At 39.6% G+C, this 18881-nt stretch overlaps 1 protein-coding gene across 1 annotated transcript in view; it reads right to left on the bottom strand.

Moving 5' to 3' along the window:
- SORCS3 (sortilin related VPS10 domain containing receptor 3) overlaps positions 1-18881 on the bottom strand; it is a 632023-nt gene that overhangs the window by 284927 nt on the left and 328215 nt on the right. The window contains exon 4 of the mRNA XM_053585949.1: positions 4563-4721. Coding sequence (XP_053441924.1) covers positions 4563-4721 — 159 coding nt within the window. The remainder of the gene's footprint in view (positions 1-4562; positions 4722-18881) is intronic.

Here is an 18881-nt window from a genome sequence, read left to right as displayed (position 1 = left end):
CAGTGGCCACCTGTCATAGACGAGTAGGGCTGTGGATTTTTCTATCTCTTAAATGAAAAAAAGAAAATGGCTTTATAGGAATGGGAATATACCTAATGAAAATGCAATGTTTTCCTTTAAATAAAAAGTGCCCCCTTGGTCCTCCTCTGTATTCCCACAGAAGAAAAGCTTTAAAACCACAGTCATCCCTTGTTAATTCCCTACAGCTTCATGCCCACCAGGTGGGGAAATAGAAAGCCAGTTTCTGCCAGTGGTTACTGAGAAAGTTATCATCACCTACTAATCCTGGAGGATCTGAACCCAATTATATTTTTAATCTGAGGATTTAAAAGGAGAATATAAATGAAAGACACAGCTTCATTTGTATCTAGTATTTCTGAAGTACAAATTTGCATTTACTTTTGAATTTGCAGGCCCTCTAACCCTACACATGATGGGCTTATGATATCACAGTCCCAGGTATAGTCCAATGGGCAAACTCCACATGGTACCTCCACCTCCTCCGTACTGGGCACTGGACTCCCAATCACCACACCCAAAACTGGACCAGCTCCTTAACCAGCCTGTCAGTTTCTCAGCTACTGTTGAACGTGGCTGATAGGACATGATCAACAAAAACCCTGAGCCCTGAGCCCACCCTCTAACTGCTACAAAAGCTACCCTCCACTACTTGTGCTAGTGTTTCGGAAAAATGCTTTGCACATCAAAAATACTGGCAATTCTAGACCAGTCTACCCTAGAAGTATCTGAAAACAATGGACTCTGAAATCCCACTGAGTTCCTCGTTTCTGATCTCCAGAGCCAGCTGCATTTGTTAGTTTTATTTTGCCAGGAAGATAAATGGTAGTAGAGAGCTTTGCGATCACACCTCTCACGCAGAAAAATGGTTATTTTCAGCCCTCTATCTCCTATGGAAGCACCCTACACCAGAATGGATGCATCTGTGAACACATGAGCATGTTCCTATTTTTTAAAAAAACTATACTGAGTCTCCTGTCAAAATGAGGAACACTTAAACACCTGGCTCGATACAACACAAACAGCCACTATTTCTAGGATTGCATTGTCTTCAAAATCTATCTCAAAACTTTTCAAAAATTCTCAGTTTTAATAAGATCATTGAACCTTCCAACTAATCCAGAAACATTGCTTGGTAAGCTGTTTTAGTCCTCAGTAAGGAAGTAGTCACATAGAAACAAGAGAATCACACCACTTAACATAACCGAAAAATACTCGTACTCAGGAGTCAAAACAAGTTGAGCTTTGATTCTAAGATGAGGGGAAGGGAGGAGCCTTCTTCTTATCATTTCCATTTTGGGCAACTATAATCTATTATTTCCATCATTTTTTTTAAACCTCAAAGATTCTTATAAAACATCTCCAGAGATTCCCATAGGCAAGAATGAATCTCTGACTTTCCTTTCACAGGTGGTCCCTATATTACAAATGAGGCAGGTTCTGTAAGTTTGTTCTTAAGTTGAATTTGTATGTAAGTTGGAACAGGTACATTTACCTATTACCTGTAATAGCCTTCCTTAGTATGTGCAATGAAACATCAGTTGGATGTTTGTAACTCAGGGACTGGCTGTATGTTAAAACACAAGACGGCAGAAGAATGTGTAGGGCAGGGAAGGAGCTGGCACAGGAGTTAGCAGGAATTGAGAAGCTCATGGGATAGTCAGAATGGAACAATTTGACCGTAAACCCCAGTCAAGCTGATCAGGAAACAGAAAGGACATTAGCAGATTGGGATGCACCGGAATTGTAGAGGCCTGGCCCTCCAGCAGGGTCAAAAGGTTCATTTGCCACCCCCCCACCCTTGGCATCTCTGGAAGACTTGGCTGTTCTTCTTGCACAACCAATCCTTGACCAGTATCAGGTAGACAGGCTTCCCAGTTAACTCACAAGCCACCATCAAGCATCTCAACTAACATGTCATCATGACTATCTCTAAATTTTGCTTTATCCAGAAGGTATTTCCTTCATTCTCCAGGGGAGCCCTTAGTCAGTGAGATCTACCAGCCAATCTCCTGTAGCTCTGGGACAGCATTTTGGAAAATAAAGCAATCGGAGATTGTCCCTTTTAACTATAATTCAATTAGGTCTTTTGTAATACATACACTCTAATGAGATAGCCTTACAGACTCTAAAGAAATTGCTGGTGCATTTCATCAAAGGCACAAGAATGGAAATATCAATTCACTCCTCACCACAAACATCTCCCTTTGATGCTGCAGTTACCTTAATACCAGCACTTTTCACTGCCTCAATGCATGCACATCAGAGAAGGCTCTAACCTGAAATAACACATTTGTCTATCAATCTTAACTACACTTGCAATTCCATCTGTTGCTGGATAGCATCACTCCGCTTGACTCTAAACTGCTAAATTACCCCCCAAATAAATAAAAAGTCTTCCACAACCTGGATGACTGGAGGTAGGTGTTTTATGCCATCTCTGCAAGTGTTGCCATGGGCATCATCTGCCTTCTCACATCATTTAATTAAAAGAAGAATGACCAGGTACCGTTAGAAGCTTTACAGGCCTGAAGAACATTCAGCCACTTTCCACAAAAGTTGTCAACAAGAAAGAGTATCTAAGGAGTAATACATGTAGAAATGAGTGGTGTGATTAGGAAAATCCATCAACACCCACTGCCACACTTCCAAATATTTTTACTAAGTCTGAAATTATTTTGAGTGCATTATATGCACAAGGGCCCTTCCCGAGCAATGCCCCAGATGTTCTCAGTGCTGTAGTGACAGAAGAAAAGGGTGCTCTTAGGCACGTATGACACATATTGCTTTTAGTTTATCAACCTCTTGGTATGAGGAGCCTGTTGCTGCTAACCCAGCTTGTCTCTTAATAAATAAAAAGATGGTTTGAGTTGTGAGCTTCATCTAAATAAATTACCATCCAACTACTTCACAATGTGCGAATAATTTACTTTTTTAAATATAGCTTCAAAATTTCCAGCTACAGTAAGCATCTAAACTCACAGACTAGCTGACATTTGGCTAAGTCTTTCATACAATATCCACTTGATGCCATGAAAGAAATGTGTTTGCAATGGCTTTTGCTCTGCAAATGTCATGTGGTTGTCCTTAGGGGATTGCATTAAGCACCTGGCACCCACCATGAGGTTCCGTTAACGAGACATATAAAGGTTATGTTGAAATTATTGTTTAAAGGTGCTGACATCACACACACACACACAATCACAATCATATATTCATATATATACTGAGGAGCAACTGTGTCAGGATTTAAGAGAGCAGCGAGAAGAAGCTATTGCAACCAAGGTTATTCTGTGGATATCTCTATATAAGACAGTGCTCGTAATTATCCGTTTCCTTTCACTGATTGATTCCACAACATTATTAAATAATAGTGTGGCATCAATCACTGGGCTAAGATTCTGCAAATATCAGGAAATAAAAAAAATAAGAGTTGATCAAATACAGAGGTTTTTTACTACATTTAAGAATTCAATCATTAATTCACACACCTAACATATACATCCCAAGCACTGGTTTAGTATTATGCTAGGAACTGATGCCACAATGGTGAGTAAAATCTGCCTTCCCAGAGCTTATGACCTCATGAGGAACACAGATGAAGTAAAAGTCACACAAATCAATGTAAAGTCTCAACCACAACAAAGGTTCCAAAGGAGGGGTGCATAGCGCTATGCAAAAGAACATCAGAGAGGACCTGATTTTGTCAGGGAGTTTAGGGAGGGTGTCCTGAGGCAGCGAAGCCGGATCTGACATCTGACAATGATGGGGCTTATGTTAGGGAAGAGGATTCCAGGCACAGGAAAGGATGCAAGGGGCGTTGTGAGGGTGAGATACCCAGCCAGGTTTCTGAGTTTCCGGCTAAAAGGATAGAATACATGCATGCCGGGAGAGAGACAGCTGTGTTAGTGGAAAGGAGGGGCTCCTTATACAAGAGACAATGTCAAGAATGCATCTGAATATGTGGATTTGGAGCTCAAACAAGAGGTCTCACTGGGACATCTTTAATACAATTTTTTAAATAACAAAATGGACTTTTTAAGTCTTCCCTTCCATTATTAAACTCAGACCAATGGTATATTCTGTTTGCACCAAATCAAGGAAGCATGGTATCAGGGCTTACCCACTAGACTCAGATGCTGACAGCATGCACTTAAGATCTGGCTCCTCTGGCTACTAGCTTTGAGGGTTTGAACAAGCACCTTAGCCTTCTGCACCTTTCTTTACCAAAGTCACTATAAAATTATTATAATTACATATGTCTCACTTCACAGGGTTATTTTAAATAAAGTCAAATGGGTAAAATCACAAGAAGGCCATTATATGGAATAACAATCTGCAATGCCAATAAATGAACTATACCTCCTGACATACTCTGACACTTTAGAAAGTTAGTAGCTACTGACCAAATCAACTGTGGAATGGTTTTGGTTAGAGGGTTGAAATGCCAGTGCATCTCCTCTGGAATTCAAATTGAGCAAACAAGTGCTTTTCACAAGGTGGTACCTGGGTGACAGATGCAAATGAAAACAGTACGTATTCACCTTTTGATCCAAACTATAGGCCAGCACCCAGTCCTCCTGCTTGGGATGAAAGAGCAGGCTCTGAATGTAGAAGGTGAGCCGATATTTTTGATAGGTCGCCCCTTCATCTGAGCTGATCAAGATGCTGCTCTCCATTTCAGGATCACTGAGAAGCATGATCTTGAAAAGAAGAAAAAAAAACAGACATGGGAGAAAATACAGGTAGAGTTAGTAAGAGAGAATAAATACAAGAAATTAAATCATAAACAAAGTCATCTGTATGTGTATATCACAGCCCATAAAAGGGCATCTGGGCCTCCATATGAATTACTGGTATGCTATTTTTTTTCCTGATTTAGTCCTTCATTGCCAAATTGAGCTAAAACAAGGGTGCAAACCTAGGTCTGCAAACAGAAGGAAGCTTCATTTTTTATATCCTTTTTTTTTATTGTTAAATCATAGCTGTGTACATTAGTGCAATCAAGAGGTACATTGTGCTGGTTTCATATACAATCTGAAATATTCTCATCAAACTGTTCAACATAGCCTTCATGGCATTTTCTTAGTTATTGTATGTAGACATTTGTATTCTGCATTTAGTAAGTTTCTCCTGTACCCATTCTAAGATGCACCGTAGGTGTGGACCCACCCATTACCCTCCCTCCACCAAAACCTCCCCCCTCCCTTCCCCTCCCTTGGCCCTTTCCCCATATTCTTGTGCTATAGTTGGGTTATAGCCTTCATGTGAAAGCCACAATTTAGCTTCATAGTAGGGCTGAGTACATTGGATACTTTTTCTTCCATTCTTGGGATACTTTCTAAGAAGAATATGTTCCAGCTCCATCCATGTAAACATGAAAGAGGTAAAGTCTCCATCTTTCTTTAAGGCTGCATAATATTCCATGGTGTACATGTACCACAATTTGCTAAGTGCCAAGCACATGTTCTCACGGTCCTCTGTCTCCTGACCCTGGGAGAGTCACACCTCTCTCTCTCTCCCTCTTTCTTTCCCTCCTTCCCTCCTCTCCATGTCACTCTTCATCACAGTACTGTTCCTTGGTTCTTAGTCATGGGAAACTTCTTCCCACCATCCCCAATCCCATTGTTTATTTTCCTCTTTCTGATTTAATTGAATTAAGTGCTTTCATGATTCCTTTGTTAGAATTATTTTCCTAAGCATATATCCCCAAAGGTCTTTGGGCAAATGTGTCTGGCACGGAAGGTTTATCACCTCCAAGTCAAGCGGACAGAAATGATGTAGTGAAAGGCTCTGGCATCAGAAAGAACAGCCTCAATTCTCGATAGCTCTCTGTTAATACTGTGTCACCTTAGGAAAGTTATTTAACCTCAGTGTCCTTGACAACAACTTGAGGCTGATGATAGCCAAGCTGGCACCAAGCATACAGCATCATACACATTCTTGACAGCTGTGACTGCTGTTAAACTGTCCCCTCTAGCCGTGCACTCTGGCTTCTCCTCACAGTACTGCCAGGGTATTAGTCCTACTAAAGAGGTGGTAGATAAATAGAGGCCCAGACCTTTCCCTTAGTCAAACTCCCAGCAGCCTTTGATACCACTGACCACTGCATCCTTTTTTCAACCTTCCCTTCCAAGGGCTTCCTTCCATAATGCCATGCTTACCTGGTTTTCCTTCCCAGGTCTTTCAGGGGCTCATTTTTTCTGATATCCTTTAAATGTAACCACTCCTCAACCCTCTATTTTGACCTTCTCTTTTCATTTCATATACTGTTATTCGGGGACCTGTTCCACTCCTAATTTCTTTTTTCTTTTTTTGTTTGTTTAAATTGCTATCTTCCTGGGGACAGCTCATAAATTTAAGTTCTAAAAGATTCTCAACTTCAGACTTGAAAGTTCAGTTGCCTGGAAGATTCTTCTCTTTAGATGTCCCACCCTGCCAGGGACTCAAGACGCCCCAAGGTTGTACCTCATCCCTGCCCTATTGTTCCCCTGGTGTCCCCTGGCACTGTGTGCATTTCTGCCAACCAACCATGCGGAGCAAAACACCCAACATTCACCTACAACTCTGCTTGTGTATATTACCTTCCAAGTAACTTTGACATTAAATCCATTTTCTCCTTACCTATTGTGATTGCTGCCATCCAGAACATGATAATCTCTCCGCCAGATGATGGTAAGACACCCCCGACCGGTCTCACCCTTTATCTCTGTCCCCCCCCATTCCATTTTGTACTCTGTGGCCAGAACGATCATCTTATAAGACAAATCTGATTCTGTCATACCCCCATGTGACCATGGCTTGCCTTTGAACTTCCCATATTTTAAAATCCTTAAAACAGTCTCTGAAATCTCCCCCCTACTTACATCTCTGGCTTCCTTTCAAACTTTACTATCTAGCTTGACTCAACTCCTTTGAGGTCCTAATGTCTGCTGAGTGACTTAATGAGCAAGTGAGTTCATTTCCTCTCACAGTTCTTCCTATCTTTGTTTTTTTTTGTTTTTTTTTTTTTGCTTCCTGAATTTTTTTTTTTTTTTTTATTAAATCATAGCTGTGTACATTGATATGATCATGGGGCATCATTCAACTAGCTTCACAGACCATTTGACACACTTTCATCACACTGGTAAACATAGCCTTCCTGGCATTCTCTCAGTTACTGTGCCAAGACACTTACATTCCACATTTACCAAGTTTCACATATACCCTGAGACAAGATGGCTGACTGAAGCCAGCTTTCCACAGAGGCTCCCGTCCAGTACGAGAGTTAAAGGACAAAAATTCGGCAAGTAACCTGGTGGATTTGAGCTGCACTAAGACAGAAGGTTAAAGAATACACGTCAACCCCGCTGAGGTGAGCTGCAACCACAAGGATACAAACAAAAGGTATAAAATCCATCACCAAGCGGACGGGAGTCCCCTCCCCCATGAGAGCGGCTCAGAGTGCCCCACAAACAATCGGGCAGAGTTCAAAGGTCCTCCCACTACACTCCACGGGAGAGACCCTCTAAAACAGTTCTTCCTATCTTTGTATATACTACTGCCAACTATTAGGGCTTCTTCTATCACGTGGTCTTAACCATGGGGCTCAAAGTATAAAATAAAACCAAGAAATTTCCATACCTTATAAAACAAAACTGTTAACTGGGAAGATTTCTGAAATGTTACCCAGAGCATACATTAGTATTATAAAATAAGCTTTAAAACAAAGTTAGGTCTTTTAACTGCTAAGATTCATAGGCTTTCCCCTCTTTTATTCATTTACAGCTTCCAAGACAAGCTAACTTTCTTTTCTCAAATATTTGCTTTGGCTTTATTGAATAAGTCATCACTAGTTATCAGCATATTTTAAAGAAATGGATGTAGTATAATAATTTTTCTTCATTCGTGTGTGAATAATACAGGGAAACACTATTGGATAGGTTAATCACAGACAGAATAATCTCTGTCTACTACAACGCTGTGAAGGGGTAGGAGATGTTGGCAAAGCACCCAGATGCCCTTGAGAAAGCCCCAGAGGAAGCACCAGGGTGCTGTCAGATGAAAAATGTCCTGGCTAAGGACGAGGCTTTCATCACCTGCCTTACTTGCTTCACATCATGTATCGATGGTCCACGTAAGAGGCAATGAAAATAGTTTTCCCCTGGTGTAGAAAAATTAAACAGTTTATTTTATGCAGGTATAAAAAAGCTTCATGCCTTTTATTTTAATAGAAGATAAGACCAACACCGTAAATGGACTTTATTTTATATACCATGAGTTACAATATACTGAATAAGGGTTTCCATTAAATACCCTGCACAATATATTCTCAGCTGCAGCTCTGCTCCCTTCTGTGCACACACACACAAGTCCACTCACTTACGCCAACACATGTTCATCCATAAACCACACGTATATGCATACACACATTCATTGGTACATATAAAAATGCTGCATAACTGCACGTGGGCATAGAGGAATGAATTTAGATACAGTAAAACATATTGACATTGGGTGGCAGTTTTATGGAGCTCTTGTTGGTGAGAGTGTGTTTTTATTGCAACCTGTCTCTGACATTCTCATCAGAAATCCTTGGATATACTTTGATATCACTGGAAGTGTCTCCTCTCTTCAATCCAACTTTCTGAGAAGAATGAAGGGAAGGAAGGGAAATAGAAACCTACATAGTTTGGACTTCTAACCTGTGCTGGGCATTTTACCTTATTTTTTAGAAAACTTCACATAAATCAGGTGAAGTATCATTACTTGCATTTTACAGATAAGGAAACCGAGGCTGAGGAAGAAAGCAACTTTTCTATTACTCCTCAAATCAACTCAAAACCCACTCCCTGCATCTACTATGTACACACTAGGAATCCAAGAGGGAAATATAATGCTAGTTGTATGCTCAAAAATTTTTTAAAGGAAAGGGGAATAATATTAGCATAAATATAATCAGAGAGCAAATACTTTGTCAGAAGTTAAGCCTCAAGGTAAAATATGTGAATTCTATATTCACAAACTAAATATATAAAGAAAGTCATCCCATGCCAAGCAAATTCTTATTGTTAATTAGGGATTTCAAATCCGAATGCCCATGGGGAAAGAGCAGGTGAAGTAAATGACAGAAATAGACAAAGCAGGACCAGGCGTGGTAAGGAGTGTGTCAAATTGGAAAGTCACATCATTCCTCAAATTACTTGAGGAACTGTATTTTTAAAAAGCATTGTGACCAAATTAAAAATATCTGTGGACTGAATTTAGGGACTAGGCATATGACTCTTTGTAAAGTTATGATAGCCAATCTCTACAAAAACAAAGAAAGCACTCTTTCCTTTGAATTTTTAATTGTAGGTATACAGGTATGTAATCTATGGTGATAGACATTTAGATGTCTGTAAGTTCTACATTTACGACAATATGAATTGGGCAGAGATCACACTGGGGATTTCTGTTTTGTTCTGTTTTGCTTTTCCTTCAATCTGCTTTGATATTTACCATCTTCCAGACCTAAAATCTTCTGCGGCTATGAGTGTGCATTGGAAGAGCATTGCAAATATTGTGTAGCAGGCTATTAATGATATGAACTCAGAGTGTACATGTCTTGAGTTCAAATTCTCAGTTGGAGTTTTCATGTGTAAACATGAGAAAGTTATTTGATTTTTCCAAATCTGTTATCTCATCTGTAGAAAAAAAGAGACCCCAACTGTACTTACCTTACAATACTGTTGAAAGGATTTAATTCAATAATGATTTTAAAAGGCTCAGCACAGTGCCAGGCACATGACTGTCAAATAAATGTGAACTTTTATCTTTATGTCACCCAGGACAAGAGCTCAGCTAACGTCCAAAATGATGTCAGGCATGTTGTAGACACAGAGGGATGGTATAGGGATTATCTGCCCCGCTTTTAACTGCCATCATTCTGAAGCTTTGCAGATAAAATTGAAAGGGGCAGGTGCCAGGACAGTTGGAGAGTCACTGTTCAATGTTTAGAAAGTTTCAATCATGCAAAAAGAAAATATTCTATTAATCTGCTATATAACATGTAAGTGTATGGTTAACAATATTCTACTGCACACTCAGAAGTTTATCAAGAGAGTAAATCATAAATTGTGTGTGTTTTACCATAATTTAAAACATACAAAAGGGTCATGGAGAAAATCATTATATTTTATATATTATATTCATTTTACATGCATTTTGCATTCATAATAATATTTTATGAAAAACACACCCTATTAGCAAACATTAATATTGCCAGTGACCACTAATCACTGGATAATTGTCAATTTGCTAAATATAACTGCTGCCTTTGAATGACTGCTCTTACTTTTCATTGGGAGGTTCCAGTCCACAATGGAACTAAAATGCCACCGTGTTAGGGGTGAGAAGCTCATACAACCAGTCTCTCCTGATTTGACCATTCCCTGTAAACGAACTGTCTGTGTTTCAGATTAGAGACGAGCAAGATTTAGGATTTACCAAAAGACAAATGATGCAATACTTTTTTTTTTTTTTCTTTCCTACTACTTGAAAAGTTTTTAGCAGGAAATTCCTGGGAAAGTTGAATAACAGTGGTTCTAATGTTAATAGTGTGCTGCAAATTGCAAAGGACACTCATGGAAGCCAGGAATCAGGCAGAGGCTGTGTTTAGTTGGTTTATGTTTTCAAAAGCTGGTTAGTTTATCTGTGTGGAAAATACTCAAAATTAACACTGGGGACATCAGGATCACTCCAAAAATCTTTCCTGTGGCTGGATGAGTCTTACAATATCATCGATAAATACATTATTTATTCAATTGCCTATTCTGTTTCTCCTTAGTGCAGTCTATTAAAATCACATGAAAGCTAAAGATTTCTCAGTTTCTCACTCTGCCAGAGATCCAGAAAGTTTAAGGAAACAACCTGTACTTCAATGCTTTGAAAACATCCCCCAAACTGAAGTAGACATTTCTCTAAACAGAAAAGAAGAAATGCTATAATTTACTACATTACTCTATATTACTGAGTCCTAAAGGTAGCCCTTTAGCAAAGTTAGTGTTCAATAAGAAGTAACAGTAATATCAACATAAGCTGACAGAGTATAAAAGAGATGACAGTGTAGCTGTCCCCTAAATCCACTGACATAATGGCCAAGATGTTGCATATTGACTTTCCACATAGAGTCTGCTACAGGTTAGGTTTTGAATCATAGTATACCAGCAACCATTCCCTCCATCCATCCATATATCTATCAATAACCATGTCCTCTTCTAACGGTGGTTCTCGACTTGGGGGTGGGAAGGGGTTGTACCAAGGGGGCATTGTGCAATGTGTGAAGATATTTTCCTTGTCACCAATGGGAGCAGGGGAGGAAGTTATTGGTATCTACTGGATAGAGGTCAGGGCTGCTGTAAAACATGCAACAGTTCACCAGACAGTGACCTACAACAAAGAATTATCCAACACAAAATCTCAATAGTGCTTTCGTTGACACATGTATACACAGAAGTCTCCTACTTTGGCCAAAATATGTAAACAACATGCATATTTTACAAACATAACATCAATGTTATATTTATACACATTCTCTCTTGCACACATGACCATTTATATATGTCGTCCTTTTTGCCAAGATTAGATTCACCACCTTTCTACCTCAATCCATTAACTTTATTTATACTTGTCCTTCAAGATTTAACATAAGTGTCACCAATATAGCAAAAATTACTGAGGCTAGGGAAGGGAAAAAAGCACAAAAATAACAAAACAAGCAAATAAAAATACTTTTAATAGTGGGCAAAGTACTTGAACAAACACTTCTCCAAAGAAGATAAATTACCAACAAACACATGAAAAGATGCTAAACATCTCTAATCATTAGACAAATGCAAATTGAAACCACAATGAAATACTACTTCACAACCATGACTACTATTTTAAAAAGGAAAAGAAAAGAACAAGCATTGGCAAGGAGATGTGAAGAAACTGGAATCCTTGTACAATATTGGTAGGAATGTAAAATGGTGCAGACACTGTGGAAAACAGTGTGATGGTTCATTAAAAATAAAAAAATAGAATTATCCTCGGATCCAGTTATTCTACTTCTGGGTATATATGCAGCCAAAAGTGAATGTCAGCCTGTGCAACTGCAGATGATGATCAAGTAAGATGAATGCCAAGAACTGACCATTGAATTTAGCAGCCTGAAGGCTACTGGTGACCATGACAAAGGCAGTGGAGTGAAACAGGCAGTCAGTGTTGAAGCAAGTATAAATTAGCATAATTGCACTGGAAAGCCATGTGGCATATGGAACAAGATTATTTTGAAATTGAAAGCTGGATCTCAAAGAGATACGTATGCTCAATGTTCATAGCAACTTATTCACAATAACCCATAAGTGGAAGCAACCCAAGGGTCCATCAATGGATGAATAGATAAACAAAATGTGGTATATGTATACAATGGAACATTATTCAACCTTAAACATGAAGGAAATTCTAACACATGTGATGAGGTGAATGAACCTTGAGGACATTACGCACAACGAAATTGCCAGCACAAAAAGACAAATATTCCACGATTCCACTATATATGGTACCTAGCGTAGTTAAAACCATTGGGACAGAAAGTCAAACAGTGCAGGCCAAGGCTGGGGGGAGAGAGAAATGGAGTTGGTTATTTAGTAGGTACAGAATTTTAGTTTTGTAAGATGAAGGAGAGGCCCAGACAGCAGACCAGAAGCAGACTGCACTTGAGCTCTAGAGGAAAGGCTCAGAGATACATGTAGAGATTCACTCATGGAGGGACTGCCTCGGACAGAGTGCTATGAATCATCACAGGAACAACTGGAGATGCCCAAAGTGAGGCAGAGAGAGGTCAGAAGGCACCTGGGGAAGGGTCTACACGCAAGGAAGTATTAGGGGGAAAATCACCAAGGCGCTGCACTCCCCCAGTGGACATGGAGATCTGAGCTGCAATGGGGCTCCCCCACCACCGCAGGTCTCTAAACTTCCCAGGAATTTGCTTGGTAACTGTGCACCAGCACTGTTAGCACAGACAGCAAGCACAGTGGGGTCCTGCAAACTTCAGGCCCCACAAAATCATAGGCCCAGGTCACTGCAACAGACGCCAATGTGCACATTCAGCCCCAGAGCACCTAGTCTGCAGAAGAATTGGCTCCATTGCAGCCACCTCTCCATCACCCTTGTCAGGTCAGAGAGGGAGAAGGGGAGGCAGGTGCGCTCATATGCAATGTCACTGGGACTGTGCCCTTCCCCAGCAGCCCCCACAAGCTACTTTCTAGGGATTCCAGCAGCCCCCCCACAGCATCTGCTACTACCATTTTGCCATCTCTATAGTACTGCTGCTGCCACCTGAGTAGCACTTTAAGGGCTACCATAGGTGAACCAGGGGAGAGGGAGAGCTCCAGCCACCACAAATCCCCAGAGCGTCACCCTGACCATGATAACTGTGGGTGGCCCAGCTGTTGCAGCATAAGTAGCCACCCACCACTGGCTATAGTCCCACAATCCACCCAGGCACCATCCAAGGCCCTCAACCTGTCCAAGAACCTGCCAAAGGCAGGCTGTGCTTTACAAAGGCACACTACTACAGATTGTAGTTCTGCTATGAGTCCAGGAGCCCAGCAAGGTCCCACAAACCACATAGGTGCCAGCCAAGGTCACACCACCTACCTCAATGGAAAGGAACTTGCCCAGCCCCCTAGCCAAGTTTCAACATTTGCCTGGGGCCAACTCACCTAACAAACATCCTCCAGCACTGGCTCAAACTGTGATAACCGCAGGGAACCAGGATGATGTAGGAGAAAAGCTGTGTTGAAGGTGTATAGAGAATCTACCCTCTCCTGGTGATTCACTCCTCCAGAGTAGGACATGAAAGCACTATTCAAGTATTTCCTCCCCCACAATATATAGGAGCATGTCCATGAAAGGATAACAGGTGCATGGCAAACCTATTAGCCTTGAGCTGAGAGTATAAGTTTCAGATGACAAGACACCAGCAAAAGAATTTTGGAAACATGACAAACAAGCTAGTTCAACAACTACCCCCCAAAAGATCATAATATATCCACAGCAATGATCCCAACCAAAAGAAAGTTGAATGTCAGAAAAGGAATTCAGAATATGAATGAGAAACAAGATGAATGGAATTGAAGAGAAAGTTGAAAACCAAAACAAAGAAATTTTAAAAAGTACTTCAGGGCATGAATGAAAAATATGAAAAACACACTAAAGAGATAGACAACCTAAAAAAGGATGTAACAGGACATAAATAAAAGAATCATTTAGGGAATTAAAAAATACAACAGAAAGTTTCAATAACAGATTAGACGAAGCAGAAGAAAGAGTTTTAGAGTTTAAAGACAAAGCTTTTGAACTAACCCAGTCAGTCAGTCAAAGGCACAGGAAAAAGAAAGAGAAAAATGAACAATCACTCAGAGAAATATGTGACTATATGAAATGAAATTATATAAGTACTATGGGTATCTCTCAGGGAGAAGAAGGAAAAGTTAAAAGCATGGAAAATCAATTCAAGGGAATTATTGAGGCAAATTTCCCTAGTATCACCTGAGATTCAGATAGTCACCAAACACTGAGAAGATTCATAGCAAGTAAGAAATCTCCAAAACACATAATCATCAGCCTGACCAAAGTCAAAATGAAGAAGACAATTATATATGCTGCAAGATAAAAATAGCAAACCACAAAGGAAAATTGATCAGGTTAACAGCAGACTTCCCAGTGGAGACCGTATAAGCAGAAGGGATTGAGGTCCCATTTTTAGTCTTCTTAAATAGAAAAATACCCAGCCAAGAATTTGGTATTTGCAAAACTAAGTTCCATAAATGATGGAGAAATAAAGACTTTTCTAGACAAGGAAAACACTAAGGAGATTTGTCACTACTAGACCTGCCCTACAGGAAATGCTCAAAAGTACATTAAGCATAGAACAGCACAATAGATACCAACTGCTGTAAAAATACCCAGGAGTTAAAGATCACAGCTCTTATAAAACAACAGCACACAAGGGAAAACAAGACAATAAGGAACCGCTAACATGACGGACAGAATGGCATGCCACATATCAATGTAACACTCGACATTCAGTGGTCTAAACACCCCACTTAAAGGACTTAGGCTACCTGAATGGATGAAAAAATACTACACAAATATCTTTGGTTTCCAGGAAACAAGTTTAATCCATAAAGACACACACAGACTCAAGGTAAAGGGATGGGAAAAAAATATTCCATTCAAATGAAAGCCAAAAGTGAGCAGGTATTGCCATCCTCATATCAGATAAAAATAAACTTTAAACCAACAAAGGCAAAAAAGAAAAAAAAAAAAAGACAAAGATGGTCATCATATATTAATAGAGAGAGAAATTTGACAAGAAGACATAATAATCCGAAATTTATAAGTATCTAATGCAGGAGATCCCAGATTCTACAAGATCTAAGCAAATAAATAAAAAATAACATCTTAATATCCAGGAATTTCAACACCCCACTGACAGAAGTGGATAGATCATCAATGCAGAAAATGAATAAATAAACAGTGCAATGGACTTATATGAGACTCCAGAACAAAAGGACTGAACACAAATTTATAGAATATTTTACCCAAAAACTACTAAATATACATTGTTTAGCATATGGGATATTTTTTGATATTAATCATATCTTAGGCCACAAAAAATGTCTTAATAAATTTTAAAAAGTCAAAATCATACCATGCATTTTCTCAGAACACAATTAAATACAACTAGAAATTAAAGTTAAGAGAAATACTCAAATTAACACAAGGTCATGAAATTAATCTTCTGCTGAACAATCCTTGGGTCAATAATGAAATTAAGATGGACATCTAAAGATTCTTTGAACTGAACCATGAAGGTGATACAAGCTTTCAAAATCTATGGGATACAGTAAAAGCAGTGCTAAGGAAAAAATGAAGTCTCATGTGCCTTCGTCAAAAAGATCACAGATTAACAACCCACTGTCATATCTCAATGAACTATAAAAACAACAAACCAAATACAAAGCTCAGAGCAGAACTCAATGAAATGGAAACCATATAAACAATATAAAGAATCAGTAAAACAAAAAGTTGGTTCTTTGAAAAGATAAACATAATCAACATAAATCAGATAAACATAATCAATAGACCAGTAGCCAATTAACAACAAATAGATAAGACAGGACTCAAATAAGTCCAATAATAAATGAAAAAGGAGACATTATGACTGATACTACAGAAATATAAAATATTACCCATGAATAGTAAAAAAAAAATAGATGTTAGTGTTAATGCATAGAGATTGGAATGCCTATATATTGTTCATGGGACTGAAAATTAATACAACCTCTGTGTAAAACAGAATGGAGGTTCCTCAATTAATACAAACCTCTATGTAAAACAGAATGGAGATTCCTTTTCCTTTGGGTAGATACCCAGCAGTGGGATTGCTGGATTGAATGGTAGGTCCCACTGCTGGGTATCTACCCAAAGGAAAAGTAGTCATTTCATCAAAAAGACACCTGCACTCTAGTGTTTGTTGCAGCACAATTCACAGTGGCATCAACCTAAGCGGCCATGGATTCTTGAGTGGATAAAGAAAATGTGAGATACACACACACCATAGAGTGCTACTCATCCATAAAAAGGAATGAAATAATGTCATTTGAAGCAACTTGGATGGAACTGGAGACCATTATCCTAATGAAGCATCTCAGGAATGGAAAATCAAACACTGCACATTCTCACTAATAAGTGGAAGCTAAATGATGGGTACACACTGGAAACCCAGACAAGGGTAGGATAAGACCTTACCTACTAGGTACAATGAACAATATTCTGGTAATGGACACACCAAAAGCCCTGACTTAAGCATTATACAAGGTATCTACATAACAAAAACATTTGTACCCCCTTAATATTTTGAAATTAAAAAAAGAAAGTAGATAGGAAGATTGATTGCACAACAGTGTGAATTAACTGTACACTTAAAATTGGTGAAGATGATAAAGTTTATGCTATGTATATATTGCCACAGTTTTTAAAAATCACAAAATAAATATGTAAAATTAGACACAGATTAGAGGCAGAATAACACACTGACTAAATTTTCAAAATAAACAAATACATTAGCTCCTTTTATTTACCCAACCAACTGACTGAGTTTTCACTATGTTCCAGGCTCTATAAGAACTTGGATAAGAGCAATAATCACAACAGAATGGAAATCCCTTCCCCTTGTAGAGCTTATATTCTAGTGAAGGAAGATAGTTATCAAGGAGCTAAAATATCAAATGATGATAAGGCCTTTAGAGTACAAGAAAGTGGAAAAGGGGAAGGGAAGTGCTGAACAGAAAGCCCTGCCGTTTTCAGCAGAATGGTCATGAAAGGTCTTGTTGAGAAGGTGACATTTGAAAAAAGATGCAGGAGTCCAGTGGGCTGGAACAGCATGAAAGGGGTACAGCATTTGAAATGAGGACAGAGAGGAAATAGGGGCCTAGTGAGCGACATGCGGGACTCTGGCTTCATCCCAGACGATGTGGAAAGCACCTGATATATGCACAACGAGCAGGGCACTGACAGGCTAGGGCTTGAGTTCTAATCCCCTCACTCTGATTGCAATTTTAAATAGAGCGTTGTGGGAAGTGGGGGAGGCAGGGAAAGAGTCAGAGAGCCCAGGTGCAGACTCCTGGCTGCAGACTCCCGGAACACTCTGGTGCTGAAAGGCAGGCAGTTTCTGGGTCTGCTTACAGATAAGATGTGAGGTATCAGAGAAGGTAAGGTGACTCGTTAGAAGGTTGGTTTTATACTATACACTCAGGTCAGTGTTGCCTCTAATAACAGGCCGGGCACAGTGGCTCATGAATGTAACCCAGCACCCTGGGAGGCCAAAAAGGATGGATAGCCTGAGCTCCGGAATTCAACACCAGCCTGACCAGCAAGAACTCATCTCTACTAAAAATAGAAAAAACTAGCTGGGTGTTGTGGTGGGCGCCTGTAGTCCAACGACTTGGGAGGCTGAGGCAAAAGGATCTCTTGAGCCCAAGAGCTTGAGGTTGCTGTCAGCTATGATGTCACAGCAACTGTACTCTGGGGAGCCATAGTGAGACTCTGTTTCAAAAAAAAAAAATTCAGAAATAACTCTGAATATCTGATGGGTCTTTGGCCTGAACAACTGAGGAAATGGAATTAGCATTTATGAGATAGGAAAACCTGTGGGAGGAGCAGGTTGGGGGCTTTAAAAATAAAGAATTTCATTTTGAAATGCCTAATGCACATCCAAATGGGGATAAGTAGAGGAAGGATGTATCATATGAGGCTTATTTTCAGGAGAGTAGGCTGACCTGCAGATAAGAATACAGGAGACATCCGTGTCTGAATAACACTTGAATATGTAAATCCGGAGATCACCATGACAGCAAATACAGATAAAAAAAGTGTCTGGACAAGTGAGCTCTAGCATATTTAGGGGTCAAAAAAATAAGGAGGGAACAGGGAAGGAGATGGAGAGGGAGAAGGAAAACTCAGAAAGTGAAGTGTCCTGGAAACCAAGGAAAGAAAGTGTATTAGGGAACAGGGTGTCCAAATGCGTCAAATTCAGCCAATGGTCAAGTAAGATGAGAAAGAACTGGTCATGAATTTAGCAACGTGGAGGCCATTGATGACTGTGGCAAAGGCAGCGAAGGGCAGATGCAGATGGTCAGTGTTGATGCAAAGATAAACTGGCGTGACCATGCTGAAAAGCCATGTGGCAACATGGAACAAGATTCATCAATAGTCATACCTTTGACCCTGTAAATTCTTTTCAAGGAATCTGTCCAAGGAAACCATCAGGGGCCAAATAAAAGATTTATACA

The sequence above is a fragment of the Nycticebus coucang genome, chromosome 3 (assembly GCF_027406575.1).
Source record: "Nycticebus coucang isolate mNycCou1 chromosome 3, mNycCou1.pri, whole genome shotgun sequence".
Taxonomy (NCBI): domain Eukaryota; kingdom Metazoa; phylum Chordata; class Mammalia; order Primates; family Lorisidae; genus Nycticebus; species Nycticebus coucang.
This window is presented reverse-complemented; position numbering and strand designations above follow the sequence as displayed.